General features: G+C 36.4%; 1 protein-coding gene across 1 annotated transcript in view; it reads right to left on the reverse strand.

The window, feature by feature from the left end:
• The window catches only part of LOC148954863 (uncharacterized), a 35,597-nt gene extending 22,558 nt beyond the window's left edge, over nt 1-13,039 (reverse strand). Inside the window, exon 1 of the mRNA XM_089105378.1 lies at nt 12,973-13,039. Within this exon, the coding sequence (XP_088961504.1) occupies nt 12,973-12,985 (13 nt within the window). The 5' untranslated portion in view covers nt 12,986-13,039. The remainder of the gene's footprint in view (nt 1-12,972) is intronic.
• Between the last annotated feature and the right edge of the window lie 316 nt (nt 13,040-13,355).

Below are 13,355 nucleotides of genomic sequence, written 5' to 3' on the forward strand. Positions count from 1 at the left end.
TAGTCTAATACTTAGCCAGAGGATTTCATCATACTCGGATAAACTAGGGACTCGAATAACTTTTGGGTAAAGGTTACTCTTGGTAAAGAACAAAACACCGCCACCTTTTTTCCGAGTGGGTGGTCTAAACGACGGAGTTTAATAAACTCTGAATAATTTGTGAGGCACAGGGAACCTGGGTCGTGGGATTGTGCTTCAGTAATATCTGTAATAACTATTTGATTTGATTCCGAAAGCAACTCGAGATTGGTAATCTGTTAAAAATTTAGACTTTTCCCATTAGTAGCATTAAGTTTAGGAAAAACAAACTGATTGGGGAATCTTGACAGGGAGACTTGATGAGTTGCTGTGGAGAAGAAGGGTAATTAAAGGATTTACCTTGGGGATTTGGAGGTAGGGGAACGGGCAAGGATACAGACGAAGCATGATGATGAAGGTGCGACTTATGTTTACAACAATTTTCCATTCTGATGAGGAACATTTCACCTCTGAAATTTCATTTGCAGCTTCAGGACATATTTTATGAATAAAATCATTCCTTGATAGTGGAAATGAAAGATTGGACGGCAATTGTTAACACAACAGCCTAGGTAAGAGGCTTGGATTGGTCATTGGTACAAGACGGCTCAGCGGAAGGGGGCCAGGCAAAGGTTCCCTGCACTGCAAGAAGTTGCTTATTTAGCTTGGAAAAACTGTCAATTTTACAGGAAATTTCATTCATTCAACAGGTTAATATTTCAAAAACTGCATCACCAATTGTCGGTATTTCACAAGGTGAGTAGATTATGAATTTTGAGATCTTACGTTTTTTTTTCAATGCTGTAGAGAACCACTTACAAATGTCAAGGACGTTTTCACTGTCTTTTTGGCATCTGATTAAACGTGTTCTAATTTCTAGCACCTAATATAAAACCTCTTTTGCCATTAGAATGGTATCATGACTAAAAAAGCTGGTCGACTTACCAATTATTGTCTCTACTTTGATACCATTGATTGAGAAATAAAATTCAAAATTGGATTATTTCATAACTGCACTTACAGTGGTAATATTTAATAGATAAAAATCCACTCCAAAAACAGTGCCAAAATCCGTCACCAATATAAATACAGTCAATTACCACAATCAGGTAATTACCACAAATTTTACATTTAAGTGACATAACAGAAAGTCAATACGGAAAAAAAATCATCCAAACCAGGTATGAGTAATTATTCAGAATTATTGCTCTGCACAGCATGAATGCAAATGTTGTATCATAAGTAGCTGATCCTTGTAGCTCATCTTTTTAAAGAGGTTTTGTATTATGGTGTTGAATTCATTTTTATTTCAAAATAGTTGGTTATGTAGGGGGGCCCCATAAAATGTTACCATATTCAATAGTAGGCCTCACAAGTCCTTTGTAGAGCTTCAACAATATCTGGTTATTGAGGGGTTTTGAACTATGGCTGAATAGCCCTGATAACAATGACACTTGTGGAGTGATTCTTTGTGTATGCTCCTGGAACTGTAATTCAGAGTCAATGATTATGCCAAGAACTCATTCAGATTCAATTGAATTAAGGGTGTCTTTAGGCCTGTTTTATCCTTTGTAGTTGCTTGTGGAGTAGTTGATCCTCTCTTCTTCCCTATGGAGATTACCTTGGTATTGCGTGTGTTGAAATTTAAACTTAGATTCTGTAGATCAGTTGTTAGCCTGTCAATATCACTCTGAAGAACAATGGTGTCTAATGAGAATATTGTTTTTCTCAATAGTTAGTGTCATCTGTGGAGACATTTGTTCTGCTTACACTATACTTGTTGCTTCTATTGATGAATAAAAGGAAGAAAGAAGACCAAGCACACTTCCTAGTGCAACTCCTCTTGTTATACTGGTAGGTTCACACAAAATATCTCTAATTTTGATACTTTGTATTCTGTGTTTCTGGAATGCTTTTACCCAGCTTTAATTTTTCTTTTTAGAGAATAAAATTCTGAAGCTGGTCAATGAGCAGTTGATATGGGATATTTTCAAAGGTTTTTTTCTACATCAAGTAAGACAGTTAAAATGGGTAAGTCCTTTATCAAGACCCTATATCTAGTCATTGAGTGTCTCATATTATTGGGTGGTGCACAGGGGCGAATCTACAACATTTTCATTGGGAGGGCAAGAGAGGTTCTAATTTTAGATATTCAAGGAGCATGGGCTTAATAAAAATTTTTTCTCAAAATAACTGGAGGGGGGGCAACTGCCCCCCTTGTCCCTCCCAAACGATGCCCCAGGTGGTGCACCTTCTATTGGGGATAATCTGTATTGTTCTGGATTCACTAGGTTATTGACAAGGACATGGCTGGGTATTTAATTGACAAGGACATGGTGGGTGTATATCTTTTAGGATAATACAGGATAGGACACAAACCTGAGCGTTTCCCATAATTTAGTTTTACAGTTGTTAGCTCACAAGGGGAGTACAGGGGCACATGCCCCTGTAGAAGGTCAGGAGTTATAGTAGTTATAGCAGTGAAGGGATGAAAACAACAATGGGGGTGCCTGATTTTCATGGATGCCCTTTCAAACAATAAACTCTGTAGCCTATCTGCCCTTGCTAGTTCATAAAGGGAAATTTGTCAACAATGGTGCCCACTGGGGTTTGATAGCTTAGCCTAAGTCTGGATTGAATGAATGAATGAATGAATGACAGCTAAGAAAACATCTCTAGTTTGACAGCTTCAGAGAAGAAAACATCTTAGTAAAATAGAAGAAGCCTAGTATTATTAGATTTTTTGGCCTATATATACAAGAATCCATAACTGACATAGACCAGCTGCTTGATTCCTTTTTTAATGCTTTTTCCAAATATACTAATCAATTCACTTGAAAATGCATTCTCCTAATGGTTCCATATGTAGTCCCAATAATGTATTTGTCTGTTACGTCATTGCAGTCACACATTAAAGCTCCAATATTAAACCAGATACCTTCTTGGTCTGCAATTTATCTTGGTGTGTGACTGAGTGCAGATTTACCAAAATATTATTTGAATGATTTTGAAAAGTGTTTAACAATGGAAGGAAATGTGAAAATCTGATTAATAAAAACATCTATTATAAAGAAAGAATTTCATTGTTTTAGTGTTTTCTTTTAGTTTTTAATGTTCCTCAGGATGAAAGTGAATATATTACTTGATGACTATTGCATAATCACTTCTCGGGAACATTATATTTTGTAGCCCTTATGGTAATGAGGTCCTAAAAGGTAAAACAGTCCATTTCCTAAGTCTTAATAGTAAAAAATTATTTTGGAAAGAAATTTGTAGAAATTTTAAAAAGAGCCTCAAACCACTTGAAAATAATATCACAGCAAAACTGATGTAATTTTTGAGGCGTTTCTGGCTCTGCATAAAAATGTCTGCAATTTTTTTTACACTAACATTTTACTACTAAGAATAATGAAAACAATAATTGTCATTCATGAATGCTCCAGAGGACATTTTTGTTTCACAAACCAGTTTTCTTTAGAGACATGTTATTAAAGTTGTGATTACTATGGGCTGTTTTTGCCCCTTTTAAGCCTAAAAATATAATTTCCACCAGAAATAATTATTAAATTTTGAAAAGGAATAGAAAAGGCATTTGGAAGAAGAACAAATCAGATGTTTGGAAAAAATTATTTTATTGATATCCTTTATCATCCTCAGTGATCAGAATTAAGCTTTTATTATCATTTTTTGGGAAGTATATTATTGCTGTTTCCTTTAAGTTTATTGTGGGTAGGATTTATTTTGAAATTCTTCTTTCCTTAACTGTATGTATCCTAGCTCTTCTATCCCCCTCAGAGAAGGGGGTCAACTATCAAATTGGTATTCAGAAGCTGACATCCCCATAGCTGCCAATGCCATTGTTGTATCTCCAATCTCTAGTGATGACAGCCAGAACAACACCATGATAACAGCCTCAGAGTCCCCAAACCCAAAAACTGATTCCCAGTTTAATGATGATTTTCAGACAGTTATTAGGAAGCAGAAACGCAAAAATCCCTCCACAAGCCCTCCTGAAATAACAGAAATCCCTAACTCAATTTCAGCTATGGAACTGAAGAACAAACAAATCATCCTTTTCACCTCCACAGTAAAAGACCCAGTGTTTACCACCAAAAATATATCTAACATTGGAATGAATCTATTCAAATCTTTAAGATGTAGTTTCAGTGTGAATGATAATAGAGATGGCTCTCTTACAGTTACGTTCCAAGACAGAAAGGACGCTTGCAAAGCTCTTAACCAAAATAGAATTGGTAATATACCATCTACCACTGAATGGTGGACTCCACCTATAAAAAACACACAGAAAATAGTGATGTACAATGTCCCAATCGAACTATTAACTGAAGACCTGAAAGATGGTCTCATGAATAATAAGGGAGAAATGCTGGAGGTCCTGGAAGTCCATAGGATGAGCAGGCTAGATACTAATAGGCTTCAGAACAGTAAGTTTCCTTTTTATCTTACCAGTGAAAACCCGGTTTGACTCACTGTTGCTTTTTGGTCAAACTAAAGCTTATAAATCTTACCAAGAAAAGCCTATTCAATGCTCAAAATGTTTTAAGCTTGGTCACTCATCTAAGTACTGCTCTTCCTCTGAGACAATCTGCCCTGCTTGCCTTTGTAATCACCCTGTTTCTAGTGAAATTAGATGTTCTACAGCTCCTAAATGCATCAACTGTGGAGGTGACCACCAGTCTACAAATCATAACTTGTGTCCTAAATATATCCAACAGGCCAAAGTTTTAAGGATAGCTCATCAAGAAAATGTCCCATTTCCTATAGCGGCTATGGAGCTTGCTAAGCTTCCCAAAGTACCATTATCTCCAAGATTTAATGAGGCTAAGAAAGCATCCTCAAGTCTTTTACCCAACCCTTGACCAGGCATTCCCAAAAATAACCAAAATCAGGTTAACTTATCTCCAATTGAGATATCCATCCCTCAGCAGGGTATTGAGCTCCCTAATGTAATCACAGCTAGTCCAGCTCTCCAAAATCCTAGATTTAGTCAGAAATCATGGGCTGAAAGATTGGCAGCGTCACCTAATATATCCCCTCAAGCAAACATTGCTCAAAAGAGAGATGGTCCAGATATGACAAAACTAATTAAATATATAGCTTCAGTGGATCAAATCTGCCTAAAGCCCTTAAAGCCACTTTAACTAAAAATATTGCTAGATATGGTACTACTTTACTAATTCCATCTTTGATGAAATAGGAAATGACTTATTTCAATTCTCACCAAATATAGAGCATGTTACCTATTCAACTCAACCCATGGCAATTAAACTACAGATCCTACAATGGAATTGTGTCTCTCTTAATTCAAATAAACTTGGTGATCTCATTCATTATGTATCTAAGAATAAAATTGATATTACCGGTCTACAAGAAACCAATCTTCATTAGTTTAAGAAAATTAAAATGGATGGCTACAAGTGCTACAGGAATGCCAGATCTACCAATAGAAAGGGAGGAGGAGTTGCCATCTTTGTTCATGATTCAATCCCTCATTCGCCTCAACCATTAATTCTTTATAGGGATGAAATTGATAATGTAGGTATTATACTTAACCTGGCTAATGGTAGTAATCTTGTCATTAAATCATTGTATAATCCATGTGGAAACAATGATATCCAAAAGGTTTTGGAATCTGAACTTTCAGGAAATAATTCTTTTATTTTTGGTGATTTCGATGCGCATAGCCCACTTTGGGAACAGATAGCCTATAGTAACAAAGCAGGAAGAGGCATTGAGAATACTCTGGCCAATATTCCAGATACCTTGATGTTCACTCCATTTAATTTCCAAACCCGGTATAATATTTCATCTGATACTTTCTCTACTATTGACTTACTATTTGGTTCTTCTTTATATTATGATCAAGTTCAGATGGCAAAGGTTCACTCTCTGCAATCTGATCATTCTGCAATTCTAACATTAATTCAAAATATATGCTATTCACCTAAACTCCACAAAGCATCTTTTAACAAGTCAAAAGGGAATCAACCCCTGTTTTGGGGAGTTTTGAAGGAAGCTGATTTTTTCTTTTTATTAACTAGTTCTGATATTAATGCTATTGAGGCCAATATGAAATCCATTGTGTTACAGTCAGTTAAATCTTCCATACCCATGACTAAGCCAATTTCTTATAAGGGCTCCAAGAGACCCTAGAATTGGTGGAATGAGGAGTGCATGGTTGCAGTACAGGTAAAAAGGAAGGCTTGTAAATTGTTTCAAAATAATCCTTATCCATCTACAGCAATTTCCTATAAGCAAGCATGTGCTAAAGTAAAATTGGTATGTAAGAAAGCTAAACAGTCTACATGGTTAACTTTAGTGCAGGTATTAGCTTCAAAATCGCAAATTTCTAAGATACATAATTTCATTAGCCAACTTAATAGAGGCAAGCAGTCTAATGATGACCATAAATATGATATCATGCAGGATGGATCTCCTGTTTCCTCAGATAAGATGAAAGAAAAAAAAATTCTGATATTTATATAAATGATGATTCTGATTCTCATTACCCTCGACCTCCATTTTGTTTCCTTCCTTGTACTTCTTTACACAAAAGGTCCTTGATGGAACCATTTTCCCTAGAGGAATTTAATGCAGCACTCAATTCTCTTAATATCAAGTCCTCCCCAGGTCATGATGGTATTTATATTAAATGGATTTTTGAGTTCCCAGAGGTTTCTATAATCTTGTCTCTATAATCTTGTTTGGTAAAGCCAAAAGTTCCCAGATGCTTGGAAAATTGCCCAGATCTTTCCTGCTTTAAAATCTTCTTATCCATCTAGTGACCCCAAGTCTTACCAACCAATATCTGTTTTGCCAGCGTTCAGTAGAATCCTTGAAAGGCTTATTCTATCAAGATTTGAGTGGTTTGCTGAAATTAATAATCTTTTTCCAAGTGAACCAAGAGGCTTCAGAAAAGGACATAGCTCGTTAGATAACATCATCAACCTTGAAAGTGATGTTTGTAACTTTCTTCAAACCAGACAGGCTACAATGGCAGTCCTATTTGACTGGTTTTTTATGTTCAAGTTAATGAGTATAAGGGAGAGATGAACCCCATTAATAGAGGTCTTCCTCAAGGAGCGATTTTGAGTCCCCTTCTGTTCAATTTTTAATGTCACAGAATTCCAATTATCTCACTCATTACTTGGCCTTTACGCATATAATCTGATTATTTGGAAGTCCAAAAAGGATATTGTAATACTTCAAAGTCTTATTCAACAGGATGTAAGATTAGTTTAGAGATTCTCTTAAGCTTTTTGTTTTCCAATTTCAATTAGTAAAAACAAGCCATTATATATACTAATTGCTCAAGAAATCCCCCAATCCTCTTCAAATTTTCTCTGGTGAAATTCCATATTGTAACTCAGTGAAGCTACTTGGCCTATGGATTGATTCTAAAATGTTATGGCATGCACATATTAATTCTTTGAAATCCATGATCTTTCGGAAACTTTGTGTTCTAAAGAGACTTGCTTGAATTGGTATCCAATTCTTCTCAATTCCTTCATCATCTGCATTTATAACCCTGGAATCTTTCAAAATTCAGCAATTCAAATTTCTCTGGGTTTGCACAGGCACATTTATCTTTTTAAATCAGTACAACTGCCTGATTTGGTCTTCCTAATTAAAAGAGCATCCAGTCAAAGGAACGAATATATCTTATTACTTCAAGCTTATGGAAGTAAGCATGTTGAGTATAATAATACCTTGACTTTGAAGGCAGCTTGCACAAATGGCCATTCATCTTGGAATCAGTTTCAATTGGAGGTCCCTAATTGGAGTCAGTATCCCCTATGCATACCCCGTTTCTGATACTCCGCCGTGGGAAATGAGTCCACCTATTTGTCAAGTAGAACTTATTCCGATTATTAAAAACCTAATTCCCAATCACGAGATTCAGACTATTCTGACTGAACAGATTTCAAAGTTGTACCCTAATCACAGAAAAATCGATTGTGATGGATCTTTCCAGGGTGAGAGAACTAGAGCAGGAGTATGTATCCCATCACTGAACCATAACCTTTTTTCACCCCTTCATTTGGGATTTTCTATTTTGTCAGCTGGTTTATGTGCCATTCCCTTGGCTCTGGATATTCTCTTAAATTATAGCATTGTGGAGGAGAATATTCTTTGCCTTTCTGACTCCAAATCGGCAATACTGTTGCTGAAGAAAATTAATAGAATTGTCAAGGATAAGGACCTATTCAACATTAGAAGACAGCTTCTGAACCTCCAGGCTAAAGGCAACCATATGTATTTCTAACATGTTCCAAGCCATAAAGATATCAAATATAATGACCCTGCAGATTTACTGACAGCCAAAGCTTCTTTGTTAAATTCAGGTCCTCTCTCTGACCTCAACTCACGTGACATTATTAGGCAAAGATATAATGTTAATCACAGTAAATTGACTTTATCTCCTTTGCATTTGAGATTACACACAGTGCTATATTACCGTCTGAAATCAGGTACAATTCTTCTCAATAGTTTGTTAATTAATTGGAAGCTACATCACTCTCCTCTATGCTGGGACTGCTTTGCAATGGATGAAACAATCCAGCATATTTTATTCAATTGTCAGCCACTGAGTGAGGAGACTATTTCCCTTAAATGCCTATGCTTTATGGCTAAAATTCCTAATACCTACTCTGCAATCCTGAATTCAAACCTGCCTTGGCATATAGATAGAAAGATTTTTAAGGCATCTCTTGACATTTTAAAGAAGAGTCTAATTGATTAGGGTTTATTATTGCATAATGCAGTCATTAATAAGAAGGAGGCTATTCATCATTTGCTCTGGAGAGTGCAGAAGAGAACAGGAGTGAGCATGAACAGCTGTATTGATACCAGCCGGCCTGTAGGTCTTAAATTGCTGGGGAAAGGTGAATCAAGAACCCACACTTCCCACAAAAAAATCAACAAAATTGAGAATTTTAACTGGGATGATTGGTTTGTGTTAACTGATAAGAAGACTTGGTTACAGTTGAGGACAATGGATTTCTAAATATCTGATGACACTTTTTGGAGAATCAAAGGGGTGAAAGGACTTATTGGTAGTTCATATACCCTGCTACAAATTTTTGGAAGTGGAGGCATCAAGTGATGCATTCATTTTCATATTAGCTAGATTATGTTGTCAGCTACAAATCTATCTATATAGGATCATCAAGGGAGGGGGATGCATTTGCAAGTGAATTGATCTTACCATTTGGAAAGAGAAAAAAAAATCAAGTAGTAACTTAATCAATAATCAATAGTAAGTGAGTTCGCCTATGTTATTATGAAATATTATATTTGCAGTTCTGATAATGTGCCCTACCCCCTGATGGTCCCAGATATAGGCCTAGAATAGCCTATATACAAAACTAAAAGATTTGGATAGTAATAGCTTATATCAGGTAATAGACCAACTGACCCAGTATAAAAATAACCAAATGCCATCCCTACTAGATTGACAATCACTAACAACCCAGGATTGTTACTAAACACTGAGTACCTCCCTCCCATTTGTGCTAGCAACCATGTCTGCATCTGCCCTGACTATCTGCTTAGTCAACAAACAAACAATTGTACTAAACAAACTTACACCAATTACAGCAAAATCAGGGAGATAATATAGGCAGTAGAATGTGACCAAGTGATTGTCAAGGGAGACATTGAGCTAGCCTGGCCAAATTTTAAGAACACTCTGCTCCAAGCTAAGAGGAAATACACTTCAAATTCATTTGTGAAGGCACCAAAAACACTGCCACACCTGAATCAGCCTATTAAAAGGGCTATGAACCATAAGAAGAAGGCTTTTCAAAATATAAGAAATGCAAATGCACACACCACTGGGATTGTTTTGCAAGAGCAAGGAATAAACCAAGGCAACTGACTAGGCACTTCATAGCTGACTATGAAGATAACTTGGCATTAAACATTGAAGACAACCCAAAGAGGTTCTGAAGATACATATCTGCTAAAGATAAGAGTACACGAACTATGCCATTCCTGCTCAACCCTGAAGGAAAAAAGCTGGAAGATCTGGAGGACATTGCAAATTTGCCAAACAATACATTTGTATCCAACTTCTCAGTGGACCCCACTGACAAGACACCTTGCCCTGCCCCCAGGGTGCTCAAGTGCCTAAAATTTACATCACAATGGATGTGATGAACAAAAGGCTGAGTAAACTAGACTCCAACAAAACTAAAAGCCCAGATAATATACATCCCAGGCTCCTTAAAGAACTTTGTGGATATAGTAGCTGAGCTGCTCTGTTTGCTATTTCAGCTGTCTCTTCAGACTTGTAGCTTATCTGAAGATTGGCAGACAGCCATAATTACTCCAATATTCAAGAAAGGATCTAGAGCCCAGCCTGAGAACTATTGACCTATTAGCCTGCCTTGGTTGTGGCCAAACTTATTGAAACAATAGTCAATGGTGCAATCAAAGTGTATATGACCAAGAATGGCCTTCTTTTTGGTGGTCAACATGGATTGCTTATGAAGCTTATGAATCTATGACTGATCTGCTGGACCAGGGTTTTCCTGTTGATGTGTTCTGACTGAATCAAACTAAGGCATTTGATAAAATGTCTCACTGCTACCTGATGATCAGGCTGTCAGTATATCAGATAGAGAATGATGTTGCCCAGTGGATTTACAGCTTCCTATCTGGCAGAATCCAAATTTTTACCATATATGATGAAAGAGGTGACCTCATCTATTCCACACCAGTTCAGGTTAATAGTGGTGTCCCCAAAGGGGCCAAACTAGGCCCAACACTGTTTAACCTCTATGTAAATGATGCTCTTGCAGTGGTCAAGAATGGCTTGGAACTGTATCCAGATTATTCCAACCTGCTTTGGTCCAGCATCCTCAACAGAAAATTGCTCTTCTCTGCAAGAAGATCTCAACAGCCTCTGTCTGTAGGCAACAACCTGGACACTTGAGTTCAACCCATGCAAATGCAAAGTCCTGCATCTTGGTCCAAACAATCCCTGCCATAATTATCACATGGTTGGCTTTGCAGGTGCCAATGTACCCATTCAGAGTGCCAAGGAAGAGCGTGATCTTGGGGTTATTATTGATGATAAGCTTAAATTTCATAGTCACTGTCAGAACCAAGCAGCTAAGGCAAACAAGGTCATTGGATTGATGAAGCATTCACTGACAAGTTGCCAACCAAGAGTTATCAAGAAGCTTTACACAGCCCTTGCTTGTCCCCATCTTGAGGTCAGCATGTCAATTACCAACCTGTACTTAAGTGTGAGATGGAAATACTTGAGAAGGTCCAGCATAGAGCAACCAAGCTCCCTTTTGCCAAAAAACAAATCCTCTACAAACATCAACTAGAAACGCTTGACCTGCCTACCCTAACATACAGTAGAAAGAGAGGAGATGCCATCCTCACATTTAAGATTATGACCAGTGACACTATTAAGCCCATTTTCAATCACAGTGAATACAACAGAACACAAGGAAATCCTTTAAAACTGCATCAAAAATTTAGCAGAAAGCATGAGAAGTTCAACTTCTTTACCAATTGCATTGTTCTACTATGGAATTCACTCAGAAAATCTTCCATGTTGGCCAGATCAATTGACAACTTCAAGATTGGTGTTGACTGTGATTAGAGCAGCAAGTCATAGAAGATGCAGTGGGACAAATCAGTATCATCCAGCAGGGTCTATTAGGTGCCACCTGCCTTTTTTAGCCCCTAAACAAACCCAACCAGCAACAAATCTAGTGACCCCCAACAAGGAGAGCAAAATATCCTGTATATATGTAAATAGTGATGATCTACTCATGAACTGTGACATGAAGATTGTCAAGTCAACATTACCTGGCAACATCTACAGAATCTTCAACCTTAGTTGCTAGAAGTTGCAATTTAAGGTGCTAACATAAAAGCTACAGAGTTATTACTATTTTATTATATGTAACATGTTTCTATTAATCAGATCATCATGTTTCCTTCCATTTTTGGTAAATATTTAATAATTCACATAAATGACCTACAAATAAAGGGAACACACCACTAAATGCATTTTTTATGCTCTTTCTGAATAGGCTATAATAATTGTTTTTGGCATAAACAAGAGTTATTCTGCAAGAGTAATTGTTTTTGGCATTAATAAGAGTTATTTTAATAAATGTATATAAGCTATATACAAAATAAGGGAAAGAGGTATCATCTTTGGTAAAGTTCTACCAAATCATATTATTGAGTTAGGAATAAAGTGAATACACCATTTGATGCCTTTTTTATGCTGATTACAAATATAATAATCATTTCTATCAGAAATGAATTTCAGCCCCCCCTTTATAAACCTAACCTAACCCAGAATTGGCATATATAGGCCTAGGGGGGGCTGAAATTGATTTCCAATAGAAATGATTATTATATTTGTAATCAGCATAAAAAAAGGCATCAAATGGTGTATTCACTTTTGTCCTAACTCAATAATATGATTTGGTAGAACTTTACCTCATCTTCGAGGGTCTGTTTAGGGCTTAAAATTTAACTTACACCAAAAACAAATATTATATTCAGAGATAGCATAAAAAATGGCACCAAGTGGTATGTTCATTCATTGGTCATTATGTGAATTATTCAATATTTACCCCATTTTTAAATAATTTAAGACAATATCTTAGCCTAGGTGTATTTACAATTCTATTTCATCACATAGGCCTAGGCAAAACTGGATTTTATCTAGTCAAAAATGAATCTAGAGATAGAGTCATAATGTTTCAACAGGTATAGGCCTAGAACAGCAATCCTTTATAGGCTTTTATTTTTCACAAATAGCCTAGCCTACCTCTTCACAAAAATGAAGCCAAGATCAAGGGTATATTAGACAGTTTAGCTTGATTAATTTTCAAAGAATTGTTTTTATTCTTCAATAGCCATATTTCTGGCTGATTGATGAGCACAACTTACTTTCTGGATCCATTTCATAAAAAAAACTTAATTCTCCAAAATCCAGACGTATTCAATTTCGAATTTCTCGCTTTTTGCGTGACAATCGGTCAGGACAGTCATTGAGCAAAATAATGGTTGCTAAGCAGAACCGCCAAAAAAGACTACTTTTAAAAAGAAAGTACCATGTTCCAAAAAAATGTTCCGTGTTGCGTAGGGTTGCCACCGCCATAGATTTAAATATGTTTACATGAAATTTCAGACCCTTTTCATGGGTATGATTATTATTATTATCTATTTCTAACCCACACTGTACAGAGGTACAATACGTGGAGTATCACGAGGAAAAACACATAAAATGCAACACAAATCAATATAGAACTCAAACCAGTTACAGTGTAACA

The sequence above is a fragment of the Artemia sp. Qi Xiang Cuo genome, chromosome 2, assembly GCF_049724085.1.
Source record: "Artemia sp. Qi Xiang Cuo chromosome 2, ASM4972408v1, whole genome shotgun sequence".
In the NCBI taxonomy this organism is placed as follows: domain Eukaryota; kingdom Metazoa; phylum Arthropoda; class Branchiopoda; order Anostraca; family Artemiidae; genus Artemia; species Artemia sp. Qi Xiang Cuo.